The 25042-nt window shown below is 37.4% G+C and overlaps 1 protein-coding gene across 1 annotated transcript in view; it reads right to left on the bottom strand.

The window, feature by feature from the left end:
- The window catches only part of SLC1A3 (solute carrier family 1 member 3), a 64980-nt gene that overhangs the window by 15202 nt on the left and 24736 nt on the right, over positions 1-25042 (bottom strand). The window contains exons 4-5 of the mRNA XM_002194998.7: positions 4917-5121; positions 2542-2584 (exon numbers count right to left, since the gene is read on the bottom strand). Of these exons, the coding sequence (XP_002195034.1) occupies positions 2542-2584; positions 4917-5121 (248 nt within the window). The remainder of the gene's footprint in view (positions 1-2541; positions 2585-4916; positions 5122-25042) is intronic.

Raw genomic sequence — 25042 nt, 5'->3', positions numbered from 1 at the left:
AATCTGCTACAACAAAATAATTTTATGTAAAAATCTAGGGTTTGGTACCAAGTTCAAAAAGTAATGGTAAGACAAATTTAAAATCCTGGTACTTCAGTAAATCCTGGTACTTTCAGTTGCTGCTGAAAGTCAGTAAAAAGTTTTGCTAAATATGTCCTGTTCTTCTAGATTGTTTTTTAAGAACCTCCTTAAGCTTTAAAGCACATGAGAAATACAAGATACTTAAATGTTAACATAATCTACAGGACATCTTTAATTAAGAACACAGGTTTAGAACTGCTAGTTACCAAACCAAGTTTTCTGTTACAGTAGAATACTATCAAAAGATTTTTTTTAATGTGTATTGTAAAGCTGCTGAAGTGTTCCTGTAACTCCTAAATAAATATGTTTTCAGGAATTCAACTTCAGTTATGTAGGGTTAAAACCATCACTAATTTCCAGTTTAAATTTGGCAATAGTGATTTCCATTTCTTTTTGTATGTTTTTATCTTATTTAGCTCTGTTCCCGCTTTTTTTTTTGTACTTGAATAGTTTCTCAGGGTTTTTTTTTTGCTTTATATGTTGTGTTCTTTTGATAATTTCAACAACTCCTCACTATGTTCATTTTGCACTAATCTATGAATGAATAAAACTGAATACGCTCTGTTTTCTAAATGGTCACATTCCTCTGACCTTAGTTTGTGTCTTAGTGTTCTGTCACTTAATGTATATCCTAGAGCTGAACTGAACATTTTTGGTATTTTTGATGATAATTTGCTATGTCAAAACAGAAATTACTGTTAACATCTAAATTTTTACTTCTTTACAGTGCTGTGTTGTGCCAGGGTCTTATCACCTTCTTTGGCTTTTTTTTTTTTCATATCTGAACACAAACTGCTTGGACTTTCTTGTCCTCTGTAAACTTAACTGTGTGCATCTTTTGGCAATGTCATTCATAAAAATATCAACTCCCAGTCTTTCAGCAACTTCCATTGCTAACTCCACAATTTTTAAAATTCTTACAGTACCCTACTCAATTTTGTCATCTTAAAAACTCCGAAGTTTCTCCAAAGTCAACCCCCCCTGCCAAAAAATGAAAATAAAAAAACCCAAACAAAACAAATAACAACAACAACAACAGGAAAAAAAAAAAAGGAGGAAATGGGCCATATTATGGAAGAAAGATATTACAATTTATGTTTCAGAAACCTTTGTGGTTTTGGCATTGGGTTTGTTTTATGTATTTTATTTTTTTGTTTATTATGAAGTTTCTACTTTTCCCTTTAAGGCATTTATATCTTTCATTATAACTGAGATTGAACTAATGGCCTGTTATCTGCTTAAACAGTTTCCCAAATATTTTTGAAACTGCAGTCTGGAAGACACTTTGATTGCTTTGAAGAGCTCTAGATAATTACATCTGAACTTGAGAGATTTATGAAAAATACTTGCTGCTACATTTGTAACTTTATGCTGTAATTATTTCATTATTTTGAGATAAAGATCACATCATTCCTGTACTTTATTACATTACATTCTTTGAATTTATTTCTAGTTTAGATGTAGACTTTTGCATTTCTATACTGCTCTTCTGCATTTCTGTACTGAGTTCATCAACATCCTTGCTGAAGACAGAGGCATGGCATTTGGACTGGGGTCTAGTTTATTTTTTAATCTTTAATCTAAAAATCTTTAGCAGAAAGTGATTAATATTTATTGGTTTCTGTTTTTACAGCTAAAGATAATGCTACAATTTCTTTTCAATTCTTCTGCAAGATGTAATTCAGCTGGATTTTGGAAAGTTTATGCTCTTCCTGACCTCCACATTTCAGCTTTTTTTATTGCTAGAGCAGTAACTGGTAAATAATATAAGATCAAGACTATCTGTGAGGTTAAGATGAAACAATAAGATTATGGAAAGACATTTTAGGTTTCACTGAATCAGAAATGTCCTCCTTTTAAAAAAAACAAATGGAACTATTATGTTCTCCATAGTACAGCTAAGATTAAGACCAAGCTAATGATAGAGGATTTTGAGAAGCAATTTAAAAAAAGTGCTCCTAAGGACTGCTACTGTAGGTGACAGGAAGATCTTAATTTGCTTTTTCTGTTGACGTCTACAAATTTTTTTTTCTATTTCCGAACTATGCATATTTGTCATATGGCATCCCTGAAAATCTTCCAGTCTTTGCACAGATGGTGAATATCTATCTTAGTATCTCCCAGTTTAACATAACACTGTTTTAGAAAACCAGATCCTGAATTCACCGTAATGAACCTTGCTGTCAGCTTATGAATTTAACATTTTGAAAAAAGAAATTTTTTTATTTGCCAAACTCTGAGGGTTTTCTTCACTTCTCATAGCAAATACTGTTGTCTCAATATGATTGAAAACAAAGTATAGATTTGGTTGGTTTAATTCAGGGATTTTTTTTTCAACAGCAGCAAATGTTAAGTTATGTTCCTGCTTTCAAGTACAAGAACATGATATTCTTAAGGCAAATATGGTAACATTTAGTTTCTTACTTCTTCATGTTTTATTTGGAATTAATAAAAAATTACCTGTTTAAAGCAAGCTTCCACCAGATTTGGAGGGAACATATTTCTGTGAAAGAGAAAGAAAATAACATGAGAAAAAAACGCTAATAATTCCTTTCGTAAGGACACAGCTAATAAAAGAATTGGACAGCTAGTTTTTGAGGAATCCTCAGAGTAATATTTAATTACATATACAGTGAGTAGAGCTTTGCATGTAGCATTGGCCTGGTAAGCTTTACCAGGATGAAATGTAGGATTGGATAGTTCCTGGCAATTAGACTCTCTGTATTCACTATTGGATAGCAGGTTTGGTTATGGTAATATTAGCTGGTTATGGTAATAATAGATAAATTACTAAATGTACAAAGATCTATGGGCTCAGTTTTAATTTTGTACTTATTAATGCATTATGAATTCATATTAATAACTCATTTAATAATATATTTTGAGTTCTCAATCAATTTTTTAATTCATGTAGTCTAGTTCTTAATGATATTTATCACTTGATTTAGTCTTGCTGTGGTTACACCCAAATCTTTCTAAAGTTTGAGTATTCTGTAATAATAATACATACATGTGTGTGTTTTATGTCTGCAACATGTATTACAGATAGGGGTTTGTTTGTACTCCTTTGTTTTGTGCATTTCTGAGGGATTTAGAAGCAGCCTAACTGAACAGATCTTGAGGAATCTCAGTGCAAACCTCTTTATGGAAGTTTCTGTAGTCCCCCTTTCTGGCAGTGTGATCCCTGGAGGCCTTTCTCAGTGTCTCCGGATTCTCCCAATGGGTTAGCGTAACACAAAATTTTGATGGTTTTACCTGTGGCAAAGCTCCTGAGTTCAAAACCTCGGCTTCCCTATTCCCTGGACTATATCTGTAATATATTAGCTCCGTAAAAGAGGTACTGCAGATTCTCTGAGCAAAGAAAAAACAAGATTTTATGTCTGTGCCCTCTATCTCAAGCATTTAACTTGCCTGTTCCTGGAAGTTTTTTCCCATTCATGTAATGGAATAAATTGAGTAGATGGCACCCAGATTGGTGGCTACTATTCAAAAGTAAAATAAATAAGCAAATCAGGGGTTCAAGTGAAGTGAGAAAACTGTTGCAAGTTGTAAGAAAAAGGGAGGAATTTAGTAATAAGGTGCTTTTAGTATTACTAAATATGGACTTTTTAGTAATTCTGAAAATTCTGTGTGATGGAAGGAGGGGAGGGCAAGGGAGGAAGAGGAAGAGGAAGAGGAAGAGGAAGAGGAAGAGGAAGAGGAAGAGGAAGAGGAAGAGGAAGAGGAAGAGGAAGAGGAGGAGGAGGAGGAGGAGGAGGAGGAGGAGGAGGAGGAGGAGGAGGAGGAGGAGGAGGGGAGGGGATGGGGAGGGGAGGAGGAGGGGAAGAGGAGGGGAGGGGAGGAGGAGGGGACGGGAGGAGGAGGGGGAGGGGGAAGGAAGGGAAGGGAAGGGAAGGGAAGGGAAGGGAAGGGAAGGGAAGGGAAGGGAAGGGAAGGGAAGGGAAGGGAAGGGAAGGGAAGGGAAGGGAAGGGAAGGGAAGGGAAGGGAAGGGAAGGGAAGGGAAGGGAAGGGAAGGGAAGGGAAGGGAAGGGAAGGGAAGGGAAGGGAAGGGAAGGGAAGGGAAGGGAAGGGAAGGGAAGGGAAGGGAAGGGAAGGGAAGGGAAGGGGAGGGGAGGGGAGGGGAGGGGAGGGGAGGGGAGGGGAGGGGAGGGGAGGGGAGGGGAGGGGAGGGGAGGGGAGGGGAGGGGAGGGAAGGGGAGGGAAGGGGAGGGAAGGGGAGGGGAGGGAAGGGGAGGGGAGGGAAGGGGAGGGGAGGGGAGGGGGAGGGGAGGGAGGGAGGGAGGGAGGGAGGGAGGGAGGGAGGGAGGGAGGGAGGGAGGGAGGGAGGGAGGGAGGGAGGGAGGGAGGGAGGGAGGGAGGAAGGGAGGGAGGAAGGGAGGAAGGGAGGAAGGGAGGAAGGGAGGAAGGGAGGAAGGGAGGAAGGGAGGAAGGAAGGAAGGAAGGAAGGAAGGAAGGAAGGAAGGAAGGAAGGAAGGAAGGAAGGAAGGAAGGAAGGAAGGAAGGAAGGAAGGAAGGAAGGAAGGAAGGAAGGAAGGAAGGAAGGAAGGAAGGAAGGAAGGAAGGAAGGAAGGAAGGAAGGAAGGAAGGAAGGAAGGAAATCTTCCTTTTAGTATTAAAAGCAATTTCTTCCACTGCAACAACTTGATTTGGAGATAAATCCATGTATCCCTTTTTAGCATTGTAAGGGTTAGAGATATTGATATCACACAGTTGAAAGAAATTTGCTAACTTTATGCAATCATAAAGTTAGCAAATTCTCTACTTTTGTTCTCTGTGAAACCAACATTACTATCACAGCTATTGGTACCAAAAATATGCAGTATCATAGCCATACCTGATTAAATCAAGAAAGGCATCTGCTGCTGTCACTTGCACAATTTTGCCTTCTCTGTGCATGTTTTCCTTCGTACCTTTCCCAGGGTGGATGATGACCACAATGATTATGCCAATCAGCACAGCAATGATGGTAGTGCTCATGTAGTATACTACTGCTCGGACTCCCATCTTCCCTGAGGCTTTACTATCCAGGGCAGCAATTCCTAGTGAATTTAAGCACAATGACATTCACCTGATACAGTTGTGAGTAAAGAGTATGAACTACGTATGATGAAAATAGTTCTGTGGGAAGAGTTTACCACTTTCCGTGCTTTCTTAACACTTCATTGAAAGTAAAGATTATTGGTCTGATGCAGTGTGGCACTCCGTATATTCCAGTGAGACAATTCATGATTTTTTCTTAATGCAGTTACCATAGTCTGAAAAATGTGCTACACACAATTTATAAGATAGAAAAGTGAGTATTCTTAAGTAATGTTGATAATGTTTGCAACAATTAATACGTATGAAGAGTTTTTTTTAATCCCCAGTGGGAAACCTCAAATTACCTCTGTCCCAAGCCATGGGAATTTAAAACAGATAAATGCTGCTAGCCTGTTTCAGGAAATCCTTACCAGTGCATGAATAAACCGTTATAGTCTTTCATAAACTTCACAGAACTTGCAACATTAGTCCTAATTCTTGCCTCTATTTGGATCTACTGTGAATATTATGGTGCTCCCTAGGGCATCTTCTATAGTGTTTGTTCATCAGATTGCACTGATGAATGGCTGCAATGTGTTTTTTAATAGAAGGTGCAGTTCTGCCAGGGAACTGCAGAAGTCTCTGAGAAGGAATGTCTCATGAGGGCTGTCAGAAATGGAAATGCTCTTTCTCTTTCCAGCAGATGCAGCTAAGTCTGACAGTTATTCTCCTTAAAATGCCCCACTGCTCCTTCTCCTTGATCTTTGCCCATTCTCCATCAGGAGGGCTGTGCCATCTGCCTCAAAGCAGTGCTCATGCTTCTAGTTGCAATCAAGCTTTCAAAATGCAGAATGAAAAAAGGGGTTAGGAAAAGATCTTTTAGCTTTATTGTCTCCTTCTATATAGAATTGCCTAATCCATACTTATGAAGACTGCCTACCCATTTATATAGATGCCACCTTTGAACATATAAAATATTTAAAAAGTCGACCAACTTCTGCTTTGGGTGTCTGTCTCAGAGGACAAAGCATTTAAAATAAGGCAAGAGGACTGCAGGAATATAAATAATATTGAAACTCAAATCATGGCCTGGTAAAACTAGAAGTTTTTAAAATTATTGTAGATATATAATACTTCAGTATGTCTTTTCAAGGAGGAGATACATTCTCTTGGAGCTACAGTGAAAGCACTCTAGTCCCTGATGTGGCTGAGATCAAGGATGTGTCCCAGGCTCTGATCAAATCTTCAAAGTATAAAACATATCACATGCTTCATACTTACCCTTTAAGTTCAGATTTTTTCATTTTCTGCCCTTTTGGCAGAGACCATTAAAGTCAGTAAGAATTGTACCTACAAAAGGAGCTGTGAACGGACACCACTAGATTTGCACACTAAATTGCTTGATTTATGTGTGTGCCATTGTAGTGGAAGAGCAAAGTGTACAGAAAAAAACTGAGCACAGAAATCCAACATTTGAAGAATTTGATCCTTCATTTCTCTACTCAGCTTTTCCATCTGCAGAACTGGATTATTATGTTCATCGTATATTTACAGTTATGATTGGAAATGCTGTGAGAAAAAGGGTAAACACTAGCAAGTTACAAATAACTTTTTAAATTTTACAAACAGGAAGTCCTGTAACCCTCTTATTTGTGGATGGAAGATGGTGGGGTTTTTTTAGAGTCCTCAAGTAATGTAAATATGAAATAATGCAAATACTGTTGGCCAATAAAAAAAATGTTAGTAATTTTTGGAGAATTTCAGATCTGCTATTGAACTGCACAGTGCATATCTCAGACAGCAATTGTTAAAAAGTTTATTTTTAAAGTATTAATATGAAACTTTAAATAAAACAACTTACAAAAGTGAAAAATGAATGTTTACATATTAGCCCAGTCAATATCATTTTTGTGTATTTTGATAGTTTTTTTCTGTTCTTACTTTTTCTTTCTAAAGTAGCAATAATGGTCTATTTTTTCATTTTGGATAAGAACATATTTAAACTTGTTTTACAACTTGAGCACAATCAGTTCTCAGTACTCTGCCCTTTACAGACACTATATTCAGGACCAGAGGATGAGCACTGTCATTCTTAGAGGCACACCTGCCTGTGCTTTAACCAAGCCTGATTTTTTCCTGTACTTTTCTCCTTATAGTAGCTTGAGCCTCCTACACTCCAAAAGTCATTAGGAATCAGTATAGGGCATGCCTTACCAGTAAAAATTGATGTTCTGAAGGATTAGCTATTTTGATACTATTTTTTTCTTGGGCTGATTTTGGGATTGAGTGGTGAACCATGTGAAAATGGTATGTCAGGGACCAAGAGTCTTTGTAAGCTGCTTTCCAGCCTGGCTTCCCCTGGTGCCCTCTGGCTGGGAATACATTGCTCCTTATTTTAGGTAGTTTTAATTTCATTCCTGCTGTTGCTATCATAATTTATTTCTCAGCTAGGACATAGGGAACAGCAATTCCTCTCTTCTTGAGCTGTAACTGCTTGTGGCATGTATAGCAGAAAGCATTCAAAGCAGAGGGATGACAGGCCTAAGTATCAACAAAAGCTGTATGAGGAGGAAACAAGTGCTCACCTCTAAGAGCCCTTCCTAGGGACCTGCTGGGCAGTCTCCCCTCCTGCCCCAATTAACGGGAACTCAGCAAACTGCAAAAGCTGCCAGCATACCAACAACAACAACTGTCTAAAATAATATCTAAAATCTGTTTTTAAAACACGAGAAATTGAGAAGGGTTGTTTCCTTTGCATTTTAAGATGTTGACATGACCCCTCAGAACTGAATGGGGATCTGGAAAGGTCCCCAAAGCTTTCATGTGTCACAAAGCATTGTGTCCTCAGTGTGTCTTTTCACAGTCAGCCAGCAAAACCCCCATTGTGCCGCGGGAGATGTATGTGCCCCTTTCATCCTGCTCGCTGCTCTCTCCTCCACGCTACTGGTTCCAGCACCTCTGCCTCCTCTCTTCCTCTCCCCTCCCCTTCCCCAGGGGGCCTGGGAAACTTTGCTGTGCCACCAGTCCCCACGCACAGAGATGCCTTGAAGTTGTCAAGGCAATCTGGAGCAGATCCCCTGTAATTTCTCCCAGCCTGTGCACTCACACAACATGAATGGGAATGATTTTTTAAGTACTCATGGGGAGGGAGGGAGGCTGGGGAGAAGGAAGGGAAGAAAAGAAAGAATGGGGTAGGCATAAGTCGGTAGAACTGCAAAAATCCCCCAGCTTTTACCACTGTTTTCTTCCTTCACCTACCCCTTCCCTCTTTTGGGAAGTAACACTGTGTGTGAAATAAAGACATGAGAAGGAGTGCTCCAGAGTGTCACAAAGCAAAACACCATTTTGCTCTTTAACAAAGATATTAGAGAAAAAATTAAAATATTTTAGAATATAGGAAAGGCAGTGAGAAAGTAAATACATAATTACAAGAGGAGGGAGACAGAGAAAAGATGTAGAGAAAAGGTGAAAAAATGTAGTCAGGATGACTAACAATTCTGAATTGTTAATCTGGTAGTTCTTATTGCTCACCTGACTTGATCACTGTTCTGTAAATTGGCATGAACTATTGATTCTATGAATTGTCATGAATAGCTACTATATTATGAATAATTACAATATTATTACTACTTTTATGTAAATTTTATTTGTTCATATTTTTACTTACGATTTTATATTATACAGAATTATGGAATTTACCAAATCCAGAGTTACTGCTATTTTAAATTTTCTAGATATTGAAAGCATGCTGCACATAAAAATTCTGTATGTAATCTTGTATTATAGAAGAGGGATGGTACTGTACTCCTGGAAGATCAAGCATAAAATACACTGAGCATGTCTTCTTTAGTGTTTAAGCCAAACAGCTTTGAAACTGCTAGTTCAAGAATAAATTCCAAGGAATTGTTTTAAAAGCTGAAATATGAAATATGAACCTATGCTAAAAGTCCTACAGCTTCAGAATACTTTCTCCCTTTAATTAGCACAATAGAATCAATGGAATAAACTGATTTGTGCATAAGAGTCCAATGTCCTCAATGAGCTATTTCAGCCTGAGATCTGAGTTTATGCTTAATTTTCCCTATTACACTACTTGAAAGTTTCTACCTGTAGTATTTATTTTGAAAGAAGAAATATACATACTACACAATTAGATCCAAAATGCTTTTTCTCCCACAACAGTAACTGGTCACTAGCTGGTATGCCTGAAGCCCTGTTTCTGTGTGAAAACTCCTTGTCAGCAAAGCATCCTTGGGTTTATATTTGGCTCCTTAATTAATCACTAACAAACGAGAGTCCATAAATAATAGCTTTTAAATAGGATCTCTTTTCTTACACTCCAAAGTAAATAGCAACCCTCTGAGGAAAAACAGTCATTATGTAGGATTGATTCTAGTACCATCGGTGATTTTATCTTTCCTCAAGATAGGGCAAGCAAGACTAACGAGGGGAATAGAGGGTGTGCATGTGAGCATATACATTTATGCATATCTATAATTTCCGGTTGAAAACAGTTAAAATGCTCACCTACTGCTCATCGTATTAAAAGTGTCTGTCTCCTAATGTTTTTGGCACCCTTTAAAAACTTCTGGCAAATCAAAGTTGTTTATGCGTTCGCTTTCCTACACTAAAATTATTGTGGTTTTAAGCATTTCCCCCCCTTGCTTTTAGATTTTTCTTCCTTTAAAATCCCTTTTGAAGCATAATGATAAGCATTTTAAATATAGAACATTCCAGTTAGAGCTGAAATAACCATCTAGGCCAACTAGACTTCAGGACTGACCAAAAATTAAAATCATTAATTGCACTGACTTCTTCAACATTGACAGGTAGGGGTTACTGGCCACCTCTCTGGGAAGCTTGTTCCAGTGCACTACCTCCCGTACCGGGAGGTCAGCCCCTCAGCCTCCTTTTCTCCAAATTTGACAAGCCCAAAGTGCTCAGTCATTTGTCACAGGATAGTGGTAATTCTTCTCAGTAGGGGAGAGACTGTGTGCTCAGAGCCCAGGTGCAGGGTCTTGGCTGAGCTGTCACTGCCACGAGGTTCCCGCCTATGGGCACAGGACCCAATACCTCCAGGTCAGGATTCTGCCAAGATGTGGCAACATGTTGATGAAAATGCATAAAATAATGAAGCAGTTCTGAATGAGTATGTAGAAAAAGCTGTCCATTCTGGTCTTTATACATATTGTCTTTCTGAAAAAAAAAGAGGATTCCTATGACCATGATGAATTCTTTTCCTATTCAGCATATTAGAACTGAATTGACGTTACTTCCTTGCCAATGGAGATTTTTATATAAATTCCCCTTAGATGTTTTGAACTAAGTTTTTATACACAAAACATTACGAACAGAGCATCTTTTTATTCCTAATTATTTTCCTGTTCACTTTTTATGGTCTCTTCATTAGGAAATTGCAGTTGCTTGTTAAGGACTCCTATGGTGGAGCAGCAATAATGGCAACTGTTGACTCAGGAGTGTTGCCCTAATTTTGTTTCTTTAAGGTTGTCTTTCACTCTCTTAATGAAGCAGTCTCAAATGGGCTACTCCCACCCCCTACATCCACTAAGCACTGTGTGATGAGTAAACTCTCAGTGTGAGACCATGAGAACAATCTCTTTTGTGTATGTTGATGAGGATTTGTGGAAATTAAGAACACTGTGCTAGGTCATAGTAAAATATGCTGACAGAAAACTTCTAAGGAAAAGCAATAGTTAGGTAAAGACAGTGGAGGTATTGCCCAAGTTTAATTAACATGATTACGCACTAGAGCTTAATAGCAGCTGAATATGTCCTCTGTGGTGCTGAGCATTCCCAGAAAACAAAAGTTAAATTTAGGCTTTGACATTTGTGCCCTTCACAAGATCAGGTTTTTTTTACCCAATCTCTAGATTACAGTTTTTAATAATAATAACAGTAAAATAATAAAATTGCAAAGAAAAAAGACAGTAACATTTTCAAAGATCTATATGGATAGGTGAAATTAAGTAATATTAAATCAATATGGCTAATGACTTCCTGAAGCCACTTAAACTATATGTCTGAAATACAGCCTTTTTACATGAACTGATGAGACAAGTTGCTCCCAAATCTCAATTAAACTTATCTTTGTTTAGATATGAATTTTTAGATAATGAAATTAAATGTTACATTATTTTTTTCCAGTTGTGTTAAGAACAGTGGGAAAATAGACGAAAATTAGCAGTTGTATTCGATCCAAAATTATGTGACCGTGATTAAGCCAGGCTGACTAATGAAACCCATGGCTGGGATATAGTAATACAATTCAAAGAGCCAATTAAATGGCTAAAAGCAGGTCCTAAATGACTAGCCTTGCCCCACAGCTCTGTAGTCCTGCCCCATCCTTGCCAGAAAATGATTAGCTTTGAGTTTTGTAGGGTTAGTTGTTTCTGACAGTTTGTAATTTTGAATTGCCCCAGAATTGTGTCACGTGAACACCAGAACTTTTACAAGGGAAGCAGAAAGAAAGAGTGTCTGGGGCAGAACACTAGCAAACAAACACCTGTTTTTTTAGCCACAGTTTATTCCTTTGAAGGAGAACGTTTGTGAAACTATGGCACAATGATGTCTGAACATCACTGAGTGATGTAAATGAAAGAGGTCCAAATAATCTCTAGTGGCTTTACAGTGAGTTCTACCTTTCAGTTAACAAAGAATAATAAAAGACTCTCTTGCTGTGGTTCACCACTGAGTAATGCTCTTTCAGTAAAACAGCTTCACTTTGTAAAACTTACTCTTTTGTGTTTGCTTGAAAGTATTTCTTGGGCCATCAATTTTTAGCATTCTGATACAGCAAGGAAATACATTCTACATTATTGGTTAAAATCTTATTGAGTTTTAAGTTCAAACGAATAGCAGTTTTTATCTGAGCAATTTCCATGTTTGGATATCCCACAGCCTTACTCTCTTTCTAGTTTGCTTATTTCAGTGCAAAAAAAATTTGATTGGTCAATGGCTCCATGTCCAGAGGGAGACACATGATGTGTCCCTCAGGAGTCTGTGATGGTATTAGCACTGTTTGATATTTTCATCAACGACAGACAGTGGGATTGAGTACAACCTCAGCAGGTATGCAGATGACACCAAAGAGAGAGGTGTTTGACATGCCTGAGGAGCAAGATCAAATCATCCAGAGGGACCTGGACAAGCTCAAGGAGTGGGCCCAGGTGAAGGTTTAACCAAGTTTAAACCATCATGAGGTTTAACCAAGTCCATGTGCAAAGTGTTGCCTTTGGGTCAGGGCAACCCCCAGTATTAGCACAGCCTGGGCATGAACAGACCCAGAGCCCTGCCCAGAAGGGCTTGGTGGGTGCAAGGCTGGACATGAGCCAGCAAAAGAAGCATAACCAGCAGGTCAAGAGAGGTGATTTTCCACCTCTACTCTGCCCTCATGAGACTCCACCTGCATGGGAGTGGAGCACTGCATCTATCTATTGGGTCCTGAGCACAAGAGAGGCATGGACCTGTTAGAGCAGGTCCAGGGGCCACAAAGGTATCAGAAGGATGGGGCACGTCTTATTTGAGGACAAGCTGAAAGAGTTGGGGTTGATCAGGCTGGAGAGCAGAAGGCTCTGGGGAGACCTTTTAGCACCTTCTAGTACATAAAGGACGCCTGTAAGAAAGATGGGGACAGACTTTTTAGTAGTCTGCCATTACTGGAAAAGAGGTAATGGTTTTAAAGAGGGTAGATTGGACATAAAAAACAACTTTTTACAATGAAGGAGTTGAAACGCTCTCAGCCAGAGAGATGGTGTCTCTCCCATCCATGGAAACTCTCAAGGTCAGGCTGGAGAGGGCTCTGAGTACCCTGATCTAACTGAAGCTGCCCCAGCTGACTGCATGGGGTTGGACTACATGACCTTACAATGCAAGCTGTTCTACGTTTCTTCCTTTAAATGTCTTCTCTCTGTCAGTATGAGTCACTAAGGGCAGGGAAGAATTTCATAATTCTTTACTCTGCTTGTTATTGCTGAAGTATTCATAAACAATGACGTATAACACCTGGTAAAATTAAATATATCAATATGAAACACTTGGTGCATCTACTGTGTGCCAATGATGCTTACATTACTAAATGAAAACTCCTACAGGATTATGCTCTTCTGTTAGGAAAAGTGTAGTTGGCTTGCTTTTCAGGTTTGCAATATAACAGGATACATTTGAAGAACCAGTAGGAAAGCACATTTCCTGAAACACATCTGCCTGAGAAGGACCCTGCTGAGGTGCTGTTGAGATACTCATTTAACTCTTCGCATTATTCTGTCTTTTGCTCACAGTATTGGAATGTGACAAACAATATGCTTTTTGAAGGGAAACTAGGGAGTAATTTATCTTCTTTATGTGTGCTAAGCAGAGCAGGAGGGAGATGCAAGCAGGGATTCACAGCAAGCCATGAAGCAGTGATTAGTAACAGCTGACAGTCTCAAACCAAGACTCTCTTTCTTTGGTTAGTTCATTGTAATAACAGAGTACAAAGAACTGACTGTATTCAAGCCAAGAATCAGAGGCCCAGGAACAGAGAAAATAGCAGCTCAAAATTTTTTTTGGTAACAAAACACTATTGCTACCTGCATAGAGCAGTTCTAAAAAGACATCCTTTTATACCCAGACACTTGAACTAAGCTTTCCTGGAAATGAGATTCATATGTTGGATATAAAACTAATTATTTTCTGTGTAAGGAGTGAAAGAAATAAGTATATTTGTTTATGAAAAGGAATAATGTAACATGGTAAATTAGTTCAGTTTAATCAGGAAACAATTTTATTTTGGTAGCTGATAAGCCAAAGCACATTCAATTAGTTTAAATCCTAAAGTGCGTGTTGTTGCAAGACTGAAATAAATATGGTAGTAGATGTAAGACTTTTATCCTATTCCCTGAGGATGAAATATTAGTATTCATTTATTCTAAATGTATTGCCAAAAATTCCTGCCTTAAGCATGAACTGCACTGCATCCTATGACATGATACAAGTGATACAATTACCTTTGTCTTCTGGACAGTGTTGAGCACGCTACTCCTCAGTGCTCCATAAAAATCCGTAATGTGATTTCTATAAAATACATGTGCAAACTTTTATTTTGCTAAAATACTAGTCTGAGTTTTGGCAAATTGTGTCAGGAGCTCTTCACAGACATGTTTTTGTATGTACAGTGCTTATTAAACAACATTCCACAAATGTAAAGTGCTTCTTTTATCTGACTGGCTCTATACAGTGTGACAAAGCTGCAGACTATTTACTATACTAAACCACTCCTGATGTACATTAGTTGTTGCAGAAAAAATAGTGAGAAATTAGAAGTGTCCATAAGGGAACAGTAGCTGGTAGTGCAGTCTACTGTAAAAAAAAAATTTGCTTTTACATCTTGGGCATGTAAACAAGTGATTGAAGAGACACTTATATGAATTTGCTAGAAAAATGGATATAATTCTAGTCAGAGTGGTGCAAGATTTAGAGAATGGGAAATTAAGCTTCTCCCCTAAAAAAAGAGAGATGGACATCTCTATTTGTGTGAAAAACTACATGGGTTTTGGGGCATGGGATTGTTCTGATTATTAACTGGTCAGAGCTCTGTGCTGGAGACATCACCTCACTTAAAATATGTTTCAGTATTGTCAGCAAACCTGTTCTTGGCTTCTTCACTGAAACTTCCAACAATAGACTGTCTTGCAATGATAGTACCTTATCTGGATGTTTGTCCACTAAGGTCTGACACTTGTTAGTTTTATAGAGTTCATGCAGCAACCATCATTTGGACGGAAGCTTTGCCCACTTGGATGTGACTTAATAAAGAGTTGAATCAATGGCAGTGTGTGACTAATGCATCTGGCAACAACCTAGCCTTTGGATTCCTGCTTGGATTTTTAATTTTAGCAGAATTTTTAAAACATGGAGAGCATGGTTTGTTAATTCATCTGTACTAAGATAATTTGGAAACAAATGGTGTGACATTGCTTTTAGGTATGTATAATGACACTTGGCTTTTTTGAGTAATCTGAAGTTCCACAAGTAACTTCACTAGTGAAGTTCCACTAGTTCACTCAGTAAAGAAACTTCCATGCTTTTTGTTGTTGCAGTAGCTACCATCTAGTCTTGCAACAGTTTACTAATAATAAAAATAGCCCTGCTTTGTTGTTTTGTTCTTTTTAATAAATCTTGGCAGTGATACAACTGACAAGATGCACAAAATCAGTATTTGTGCATCTGTGTCTGACCTAGAAGTTCTAAATGTTCATTTTGCTTTAATCTAGGAGTTCATTGATCTTCTGCTGTTTTACCGGTTGATCTTCCATGAGCTGCTCGTGGAGCTAGTGTTTTCTTTTTGTGTATGTTGTACACACTCTGCTGGTGTTTACATCTCATGATCGTTTTAGTTTATTACATTCCTCCCCATGCGCCCTACACTTTTTCAGGCTATACTGTTTTACAGCACTCTGTATGCTTCTGTGGAGTGTTCTTTGCTGACTTCTCTCCTTTCACACTTTAAGTATAATTTTAACTGCCTCCAACTTCAGTTGCTATCTGCACTGTAGCAACATAAATGGCTTACAATGAAACTCCATGGTACCACTGCTATTCCGCTCCCTGCAGCGGTAGGAGTATCTCAGTATCTTAGTATCTCTCTCTATGACAGTGATCTTGATATGACAGCTTCTCAGTCTGGGGAGGTTTGTCCTGAAAGACATTATACTCAAGCCTGTGCTGACATTTGTGCAGGACCTAATGTAGTGATGCCTCAGTTCCTCTCACAGTTCAGACACAAAGAAGATGCACCACTACACAGTATCTATCCATGTCAAAATGAAACACACAGAGCTCTTTTGTGTCTCTAAGTCATTATTTGAATTAGAAACTACAGAACAGTAACTAATTAGACAATACAGACTACTTCAGGATTCCTTTTTTAAAAGAATCACAAGAACTTGCATTTGACAAAAGAAACAAAATGCACATAGTTTTTTAATAAAAATATTAATCCTATATTGATAAAGAATGTAGAAACAATCTGCGACTTCCTTTATCATATATAATTAAGTCTATTTAAAGGGAATGGGATCTCATACAGAAAGTTTTTTAAAAAAATTGTATAAACATGATTAAATTGATGAACTTGTAGCATTTTAAAACTCCACTTATAATCTATTAGCTAATATGTTCATAATAAACGAGAATATCCTAATGCATAACATGATAGCATTTTTCCTTTTTATTTTTCATTGGGGAACCTAATTACACTCTAAATTCACCCCAAAAATTTAATTAATAACAATCAAATCAAGTTTAAGAAAAAAAACAATTTCTATTTGTGAATTCATGGTCCTCTGGTAATACGCCATATGAATACTAAGCAGTCATTACTTTAGCTGCAATTAGTCTATTATGTTTTCAATTGTCATTATAATTTGGAGGTTTTTTTCACAATTCAGTAATGATGTTAAGGCGCTTCAGAGAACTCATTAAGAAAGTGTGGAATTGGAGTTTCATGTGAACAGGCTTTTGTTTTCCTTCTTTTCTCTCTTTTGTTTCAATGACCTCTTGAACTTTGGGTCACTGATTCAGTTACAGCCTTGCAAGATCAAAGACGTACATTTTTTTCTTTGTATTTTTTAATCTTACAGACTTGTAGGAGGGAATGGAAAGAAGTTTATACCTACCCTGGAATGCCTGACAGTAGCAATCAGTACTTTTTACTAATATTATTACGCTCTTTTCAGGATGTTACAGCACTAAGTACAGATGAAAAAGAGGATTTGGCATCCACAATTCAAGTGCTATACAGTTGCTGTCTGGGCATTATCTGCTTGCTGGCAGGATTTAGAATATGAATCTCTATGACAGGTGAGAGGTATCAAAGAAAATATCAGCTGATTTCAAACTAAACACGTGGAAGAGAAGAGAGAGGTTTTTAGGTTACTCTTATTAATGGCCTGTGATGTTCTGCAGAACAGAAAACTAGCGGATTTTTTTTAACAAACTAGTAATCATTCTATATTGAATTTGAAAGGTTTATTTTTTTTAATGAATGATGGTCCTTTGCACAGGTTCATTCACCATGAGGCAGATGTTAACCAGGCTTAGCAAGAACATGTTCTATAATTTGGTTTTCAGAGGTTGGGGAATTAAGACATACTGAAATTGTAAAATCTGGACAAAGCTGATTTTCAGTGCAAGAATGAATTACTGCATTAATGAAATAGCCATTCATTAGATGAACTCTTGACCAAAACCTACTTTCTCTCTAGCTCAGAAAAGAAACCACATTCACAGGAGAAGCTCTGATATTATCTAAGTATTCAGAAATAAGTTTGAAGTGGGTAGTGAAACATCAGAATTAAGTGTTCAGCTTTGCATGTGAGTAAAGGGAAAATGAGAGAGCTGTTTATGGTGGGAAGAATCAGAATCATTATGTTAGCTGCAATGCAAATAGTGTATTTCTGGTGTTATGCTGTACTTTTGTTTTTATTATCTACCACCAGTAAGGAGCTACTCATACTATTGTCTGAGGATGAAAAAATGCATTTATCTGAAAAACAGTTAATCCTCCTTAAGTATATAATTATAACAAACCAAGGTCTGATTCTGAAAATGTGATGAATTAAGGCACATAAAAAAATATTTATGTTAGTGTACTTAGTCCAAAACCTCTTCACAATTTGTGATACACTTGAAGTCCTTCAAGCTCTTCAGTGAAGTATAGAAGATGAATATTGCTGGATGATTTACACTGCATCTGATAAATCAGGAACTATAAGTCATATTCTCCAAACACTGGAATACTGGTTTTGGGTAAACCCCAAAATTTTTTCAAACAAGTGCTCGCTGTATTTTGACTCTTGAGTTTTCAGAATATAGCTGGGATCTATTTGTGAGCTTCATTTCACAATCAGAGGCCCAGAATTTAGTTTGCTTTGATTTTTTTACTCCCAGAGATGACTGTTTCTTAAGAATAGCATTAAGATCTAAAAGCTCTTGTTGGCACAAATGTTTTCTTTATTTGCATGTTAATTCCTCAGTCTTAGAAATGAATTGCTCTTCAGCTGTGTGAAGCTGTAAAGAACTTTATATTTTCCTTTCTACATGACAGTACTTTTCTTTCTCTTTTTTTTTTTTTTTTTTTTTTTGCACAAGTCTCTTTGTATTCCAGTAGTTTTTACTTGTCTGTGTAGATCATCATTAGTATATCTTCCTTTGATAGAATCCTGCAGAGAAAAGGGACTTTTCAAGATGCTATTGGTAGAAGGAATGCACAGAACTGCTGTATCTGGTAACCCAATGAACCAAAATTTCAGAGCTTGTCATCCCAGGTGCCTTTCTTGCTATTTTGCTAGACATAAGTGTGCCCACTTATAGCAGGAATTGAAAGTGTGGGGAGTAGTAAACTGCCTTTTTTTATGGAGTGTGCAAACCTCTGAGGAATTATTGTTTGTATTGATTAGATGTGTCCCTCTTGCCTTTGGAAATGCTATGCTTTGCAACAACTTGCACCTGTCCAAAATCAAAACCATTAAAAATACAAACTCTGTTGACCTGAGGAACCGTCAGACAGACAACTCAAGACAGGACTACCTGTCCTCAAGGTAAATTTCTTTTTACCCATTTCTGGGATTCAAATGGAACTTGTTGCCTTGCAGAGACTAATATATGTGATTTTAGCCAAACTGATGTAGCTTTGCTGCAGTGTGTATCAGTGGCATCATTCTGTCAAACCTGGGAAGACCAATTCCTAGGGAGAATCAAAGGAAAAAGGTCATGTGGAGTGGAGAAATGTGCCATTAGGGAGGTCCAAGTGACCTATCTGATGCAGTGCATGGAAGTGGCAGAGTATGCCCAGACTTAGCCCAAACTGCTGCTTTCTGGCGTAAGCCACCATCACAAAACCCCAGTCACTTCTCGGGTCACAAGAGTTTCTCACCAAACTTCAGGAGTGTAACAGCTGAACCCTAGACTCACCTGCGTGAAGAGAAACAGATATGACTCTGTGAGTCTGAAAAAGTTTGCACCAAGAGACTTTCCACCCAATTAAAGAAGACTGGCAGCTCTGTGAGAAGATTCAAACAGCAAATACTTTGCAATGTTGACGAATGTCTCAGGCATTCATCCAGAGACAACATTTCAACACAGGAATAAGGAGAAGGTATGCTACCTGTCAGTCAGCCATGTCTCTGCAAGAAGTTAAGAACTAGGGAAAAGAACTGTGATACAACTCAGAAGCAATTCCTATCAATGAGGAATTATAGAATTGCAATGATTATATTTTGAGACATTCTCCATACCATATACAACAGCATAATTTATATTTTGTTAAATTCATTTCTCAATGTCTGAACAGGATGATACAGAATGTATTCAGAAACAACCTGTAATTAATGAAAAAAATTATGCACTGCCAGGAGTGTCTGGATGAAAATAATTCCAGTACATGAAAGAAGTGCTTTTTCACTCCCTGGCATATAACCCAAATCCCAAGTATTGCTGGTCCTCAGCTATACATGTAGTCTTAATAAACTATTAGAGATTTTTGTTCTGAGTGTTTCTGTTTTCTCCTTTTTATTCTTCACCAGTGAGAGATGTGAGATGCGGCTAGAAAACTACAATGAACAATTATCTAGGAAGCCTTCCTCCGCATCCAGACAACCCAATATGTTACTGGAATCCAGACCCAAAGTTGCGTCCTGTAAGTCTAGCAGTCCACAGTGCCTCTCCTCGTTTTCCATTGCTCAGAATTCAGGTGGAATTTTCACCAAAGCTGTCAAGACCCCGGCTTTCAGTACCTCCAGTGATGATGATAATGATGGATCTACCTTATAGAAGTTTGTAATCCAGATATACGTCTGAAGGACTGTATGTAGTAGATCCAACAATTAGCTTTGAGAATTAAACGGGAACAATATATTATAGGCCAACAACTGTCTGTTATCAAAAGGCGAAGAAAAAGAAAAAAAGCCAGAGTGAAAACAAGGCTAGAGGAACTGATGATAGTATCACAGGACCACGTTTCTAAAGGGAGAATGTACTGCAAGTTCTACAATGATCTTGTGTAGTTGATGCAATTCTTCAGAAAGTACTTTGCATTTTATCACATTTCACAGTGCTGATGAAACAATGATATGTGTTACTTCTCCCAGTGAGCAAGCACTTCCAGTAACATTCCTGGTGTTCCCAAAATTCAGCCTCAGGAATTTTCTTCCTTGGATTCTTCCAGTTTTCACAAGCAGTTACAGCAAAGACAGACCGGCAAGGAAGAAAATTTGATGGAATTGTGCTACATTCAAATGTGGGAAATGAGGATGTGGATCACGGTGTTCAAGGGAGAGTTAAGGAGGTGAAAGGAGTAGAAAAGTGAAAGCTGATAAAGCCTGAAAGAAGCCTGCATGTAGGCCCACATTTTCTGGTTGTTTGTTGATCTATTTTGATATTGTGATAATGGCTCTTATATTGTTGCTATTTGTAAATTAAGAGCTACCAGTTCTGCTGTGCATGGTGGCTTGCTTTGGCTGTTTTATTTTGAAGTCCACTTTCATGCCAATGGAGTGATTTAATGTCTGGTTGTGTTGAGAGGATTCTTAAATCCTGGAATTGTGTTTCCTTGGTTTTGAACTAGTTCTTGAAGAGCTGAAACTTATACAGTAGTCAATGCCTCAGAGTAAGTGGTAGGTGAAATCTTAGCAAATGAGAGATACTTTCAATCTGTTAAGTTCTAAGGACTCTAAAACCAACATAAAACTATGGCATATAAATTAGTCCAGTGGTTGTCCAACCCATTTGTCTTCACATTTATCTGAAAACAGGTTCTTACTGAGAGACTATGAGGAAAAGAAGAAGATAGAGTAAATTGCCCTTGTTTGCCCTCCCTGCAACAAGGGAGCAGTGGGATCTAGGGCCTTGCTAAACTGCTAGTTTCCCAAATTTATTAGCCAGTGATGACTGTATCTGTGAACTCTCTTTTAAATAAATTTAAATTTGAAACTATTTAATTAAACAAATTAATTTTAATTTGAAACTATGAACCTAATTGAGCTGAATTGTGTCCTGTGAAAAAGTATTTCCTTTTCTTTAATGTAAATGCATGCTCTTGGTGTTTCTTACAACTTATTTTTCCTTTGTTGTGAAATACAGTTAGGAGATATTGTAATAAATAGCCACTCCATTATAGCTTCTGCAAGGAATTAATTGTGGACTTTTACAGCAACTTCTGTGGCTGTATTTTTTCAACCTAAAAAAATGAAGTCTGTTTAATTCCTCCTTGTCTTTCACTAGAACTTCATTCCAGCTCTGTCACCCTCTCTGGACTGTTCACAGTGAGTTTGAGAACTCTCGCCTGTACTAATGCTCATTTGAGAACTTGTGATTAGATGCAGCACATTTCCCTTTCCCAGGTGTATTACTTTGCACTTGCCACCATTCTAGCTCACCTGTCAGGTTATCACAGACTCATTCATTATTGAAGACATCATTCTTTACTGTTTCAGTATTCAATATCCTGAACAAAATGCTTGCTCAGTGTCCTAATTCTCAAAATGCTGAGAATTTGCTTTGCATTTTGGACATTCTACTGCACAAACTTTCCATTTACAAACTAATGTTGCTGACTTTACAGCTGATTTTTAGTATTTTTGAGTTTTTAAAAATTTCAAGTCTGCTGTTTTACTGTAACCAAGACATTTTTGTACTAAACTCAAAAAAGTGTTTTGAGTTTTCCCTAATGCACTTTCAATCCTTCTGCCCATGACTGAAATGTAGAAAAGAGATAGTGTGGCTTTACAACGGTCTACCAGTGCTCAGGCAAGATGCTTTGATTTTTATGTGTTCTTTCCAACAGTTTTTGCTTTGTCAGCAAGCAAGGTATTGATGTTATGCATTTGAACTAAGATATAAAAGCAAAACTGAGTCTTTGTGGGTGGGAAGTTGCCCCTATTGTTAATTCAGCTGGAATCTCATGAAGAATGCAAACTGAATAAAAGTATAACAATCTCTTACTCAATACTTTGGCCAGCAACTGAACTTATATTTTGCAATTACGTTTAAATCACCCTTCAATTAACGACTAGTAGCAAAATTAAATTACTTTAGAGGAACTTTTTAAGTTTTACTATCTTTAGTTACTGTAGACTTTGTTCTTGAACACCCCTGCTGTTTCTGCTGCTCTCAGAGACTACGACTTCAAAAACCACACTGCTCTGTACTTTCTCCTTTTGAATGCTCTATGTCCTGCTTAGGTATTCTCTTTTATGATATAATCAAATTTTATCTTATACACACTGTTATTTTGTGGGGGAATTTAATCTCTGCTGTTATTGCATTTTACGTCTTAGTCAAATCTGACTAAGAAGATAGATTTCTTGGGAAGGTAGATTTCTGTGTATTCTGTATTGCCAAATAGTTTCATAAATGGCTCAGAAATATGAGTTATAATTTAATTTTATGAACTTTTCTTAAGTCCTTGCTTTTAGCACTTGCATAGATTAAGATGTATAGCAGTTTTTGAGGAACATGTTCCATCCAAAGGTATATTTATAATACGAATACTTCATTATGATTTTCTAACTTTCATGTCTTGTAAAATGCTAGGTATAGTTTATTCCCTAGCTGACTGCCAGCACACTCAGAATCTGAACATCATTTCTTTAGTGTTTTTACATGAAAGCTGATGCTTCTAGGTACTGAATACTTCCTAAGCTACCTTTTTAAAAAATTTTTTTAAATGCAGCTGCCTGCTATTTAAGCTCAGTTTTTTAACTTCAAAAATATTTTTCCAATTTATTTAAGATTTACATGACATAATTATAAAACATATATTGCTCATATTTCCTTAAAACTGTGAGGTGTAACAATATAAGAAGGTTCAAATCTTGTCATTTATGAGTGGCTATATAAATAATGTTTATTAAAGACTATATGTGAGACTTGATAGACATTTGTTTTACACGGAAATACAGCTACTGAAGAGAAGGTCTTTAAAACAGTCATATTATACATCAATGTTTGCATATTTTTAGCTGCTGTTGGCCTGAATCTACCATAAAGATTCAAGAGATGAAACCATAATGTTTCTTCAATTGTTTTTTTAACCTGACAGGATATTCTGTTTACAAGATGACTGGATCTCTACTAACTTTGTGATTTATGTGCCCACACTTTAAGACAGACTCTATTTTGGGCACACACAAATCAAAGCATGACTTTCCTTTATTTCCTTTAAGTATGTGAAAGTTCAAATTAAATAACTGTGTCATCCAGTTATGCAAATTGCATATGCAAATATCCATATGAATACATATGAATGAACTCATTTGTGCATGAAATGTACAAGTGCATAAAGTTAAAACTGCTATGTAATTCAGCTTTTACAACATTGATGTGCTTATAAAGCTTTGGGTGGCAGAGAAAGAGGGAAGAGTTGTCTAGAAGGAAGGCAAGTTACTTTTTAAGTAATATTTTATGCACTAAAAGTAAGCCATGAATGAAAAAATAATACACCCCTAGGATGTCCATGAATTTGTTACTCATAGCAGGCTTCATACCAGGAGATGTCTACAGAATTCCTCTGCAGAGGGATCCCATTACAAATACATATGCAGCTCAAATTCACTGACAATTCAAGAAGTGCTTTACTCAGAAAGAATTTAATTCTTTTCTCTATCACTGAGACACCTGAGATGAATGTAGAATTTTTTATTGATTTGGTGGGTATTAATTAGTCTGACTTCTCAAATCCTTTCTATAGACCACACAAAAATTATAATTTCTGGAAAATCAGAAAATGTGCCAAATGTTGAAATTTGGAATGGATTCATTGCTCTGGTGGCTAGCTAAACTGACTGAACGTTGCTTAACTGCTTCTTGGTTTTTGTGTATGAACTATATGAACTGAATCAGGAATGCTGTATTTCTTAAACTTTTCTTGAACACAGAAGTTAAGACTGACTTTTATTAACATTTTCATCTTCCAGCTTAACTGCGAGTACTAAGATGTTTCACAGGTATTTGGTTATGTGTCTGTTCTGCCAGAATGAATTAAAGGGAATTATTGCTAGATCTCTCCTCTTTTTTTCCCCAGGAGAGAATTAACTGACTCCACGGGTCTGTTCTGGCCTGAATGAGAGACTTTCCATCTGTTGAAATTACCAAAAATACTGTAGCTGATATGAGACAGCACCTGGGGCCTTGTAGAGGTGACAGCCTTTTTTCCACAATACACTTGCCAGCCAGCAGACAAGAGAGCACAGGAACTGCTTAGAGACTTCAAGCAGTGTGGGTCCTGCTTCAACAAACCTAGACACATGCTACTTTCACAGCCTCTTTTTTGAAAAGCTGATGCACAGATCCCTCCCTGTTGTGTGCTCTGATGTGAAAGCTTAAGATGAGCAAATTCAAAATTCTGGTCCTTTATGTTTACTGCTATCAATTTATTATGGTAATAAAGGAGAATGCTATTGTCAAAAAATATTAACGATTAACAGAGGGGATTTAATATGATTTATAGCGTTTGCATCTAGTTACTCTTCAAGGATCATTTATTTTCTCATTACAATGTTAAAAAGGCAAATATAAAACATAATCTCTAAATTTAATAACATTGGACTATTTTCTAGAATTATGTCTGTATATCTGCTGTCTGGATGTGGGAGGTTGAGTCACTGTGTCACAGTCCCCTGTCATACAACCTAATTTAATCCATCATTATAACCAAAATAGCTATATGGATCTGCTGAGCCATCCTACATGCCTTAACTAAAATTTCTATCACATACAGTCATCTTCTTTGCTGCCTAATAGCTATAAAAAACCCTGAGAACACTTCACCAGCAGCCCATCTGAAGGGAGAAAGAAAGCAGAGACGCACTACATCCAGAAGTAGCATTGGGAAAAACCTGCTTTTTCCGCAGTAGAGTGTGCTCATGTCCACATGCTGCATTTTTC

Source organism: Taeniopygia guttata, chromosome Z (assembly GCF_048771995.1).
Source record: "Taeniopygia guttata chromosome Z, bTaeGut7.mat, whole genome shotgun sequence".
NCBI classification, from domain to species: domain Eukaryota; kingdom Metazoa; phylum Chordata; class Aves; order Passeriformes; family Estrildidae; genus Taeniopygia; species Taeniopygia guttata.
Note: the sequence above shows the minus strand (reverse complement) of the source record. Positions and strands in the feature narration are given on the sequence as shown.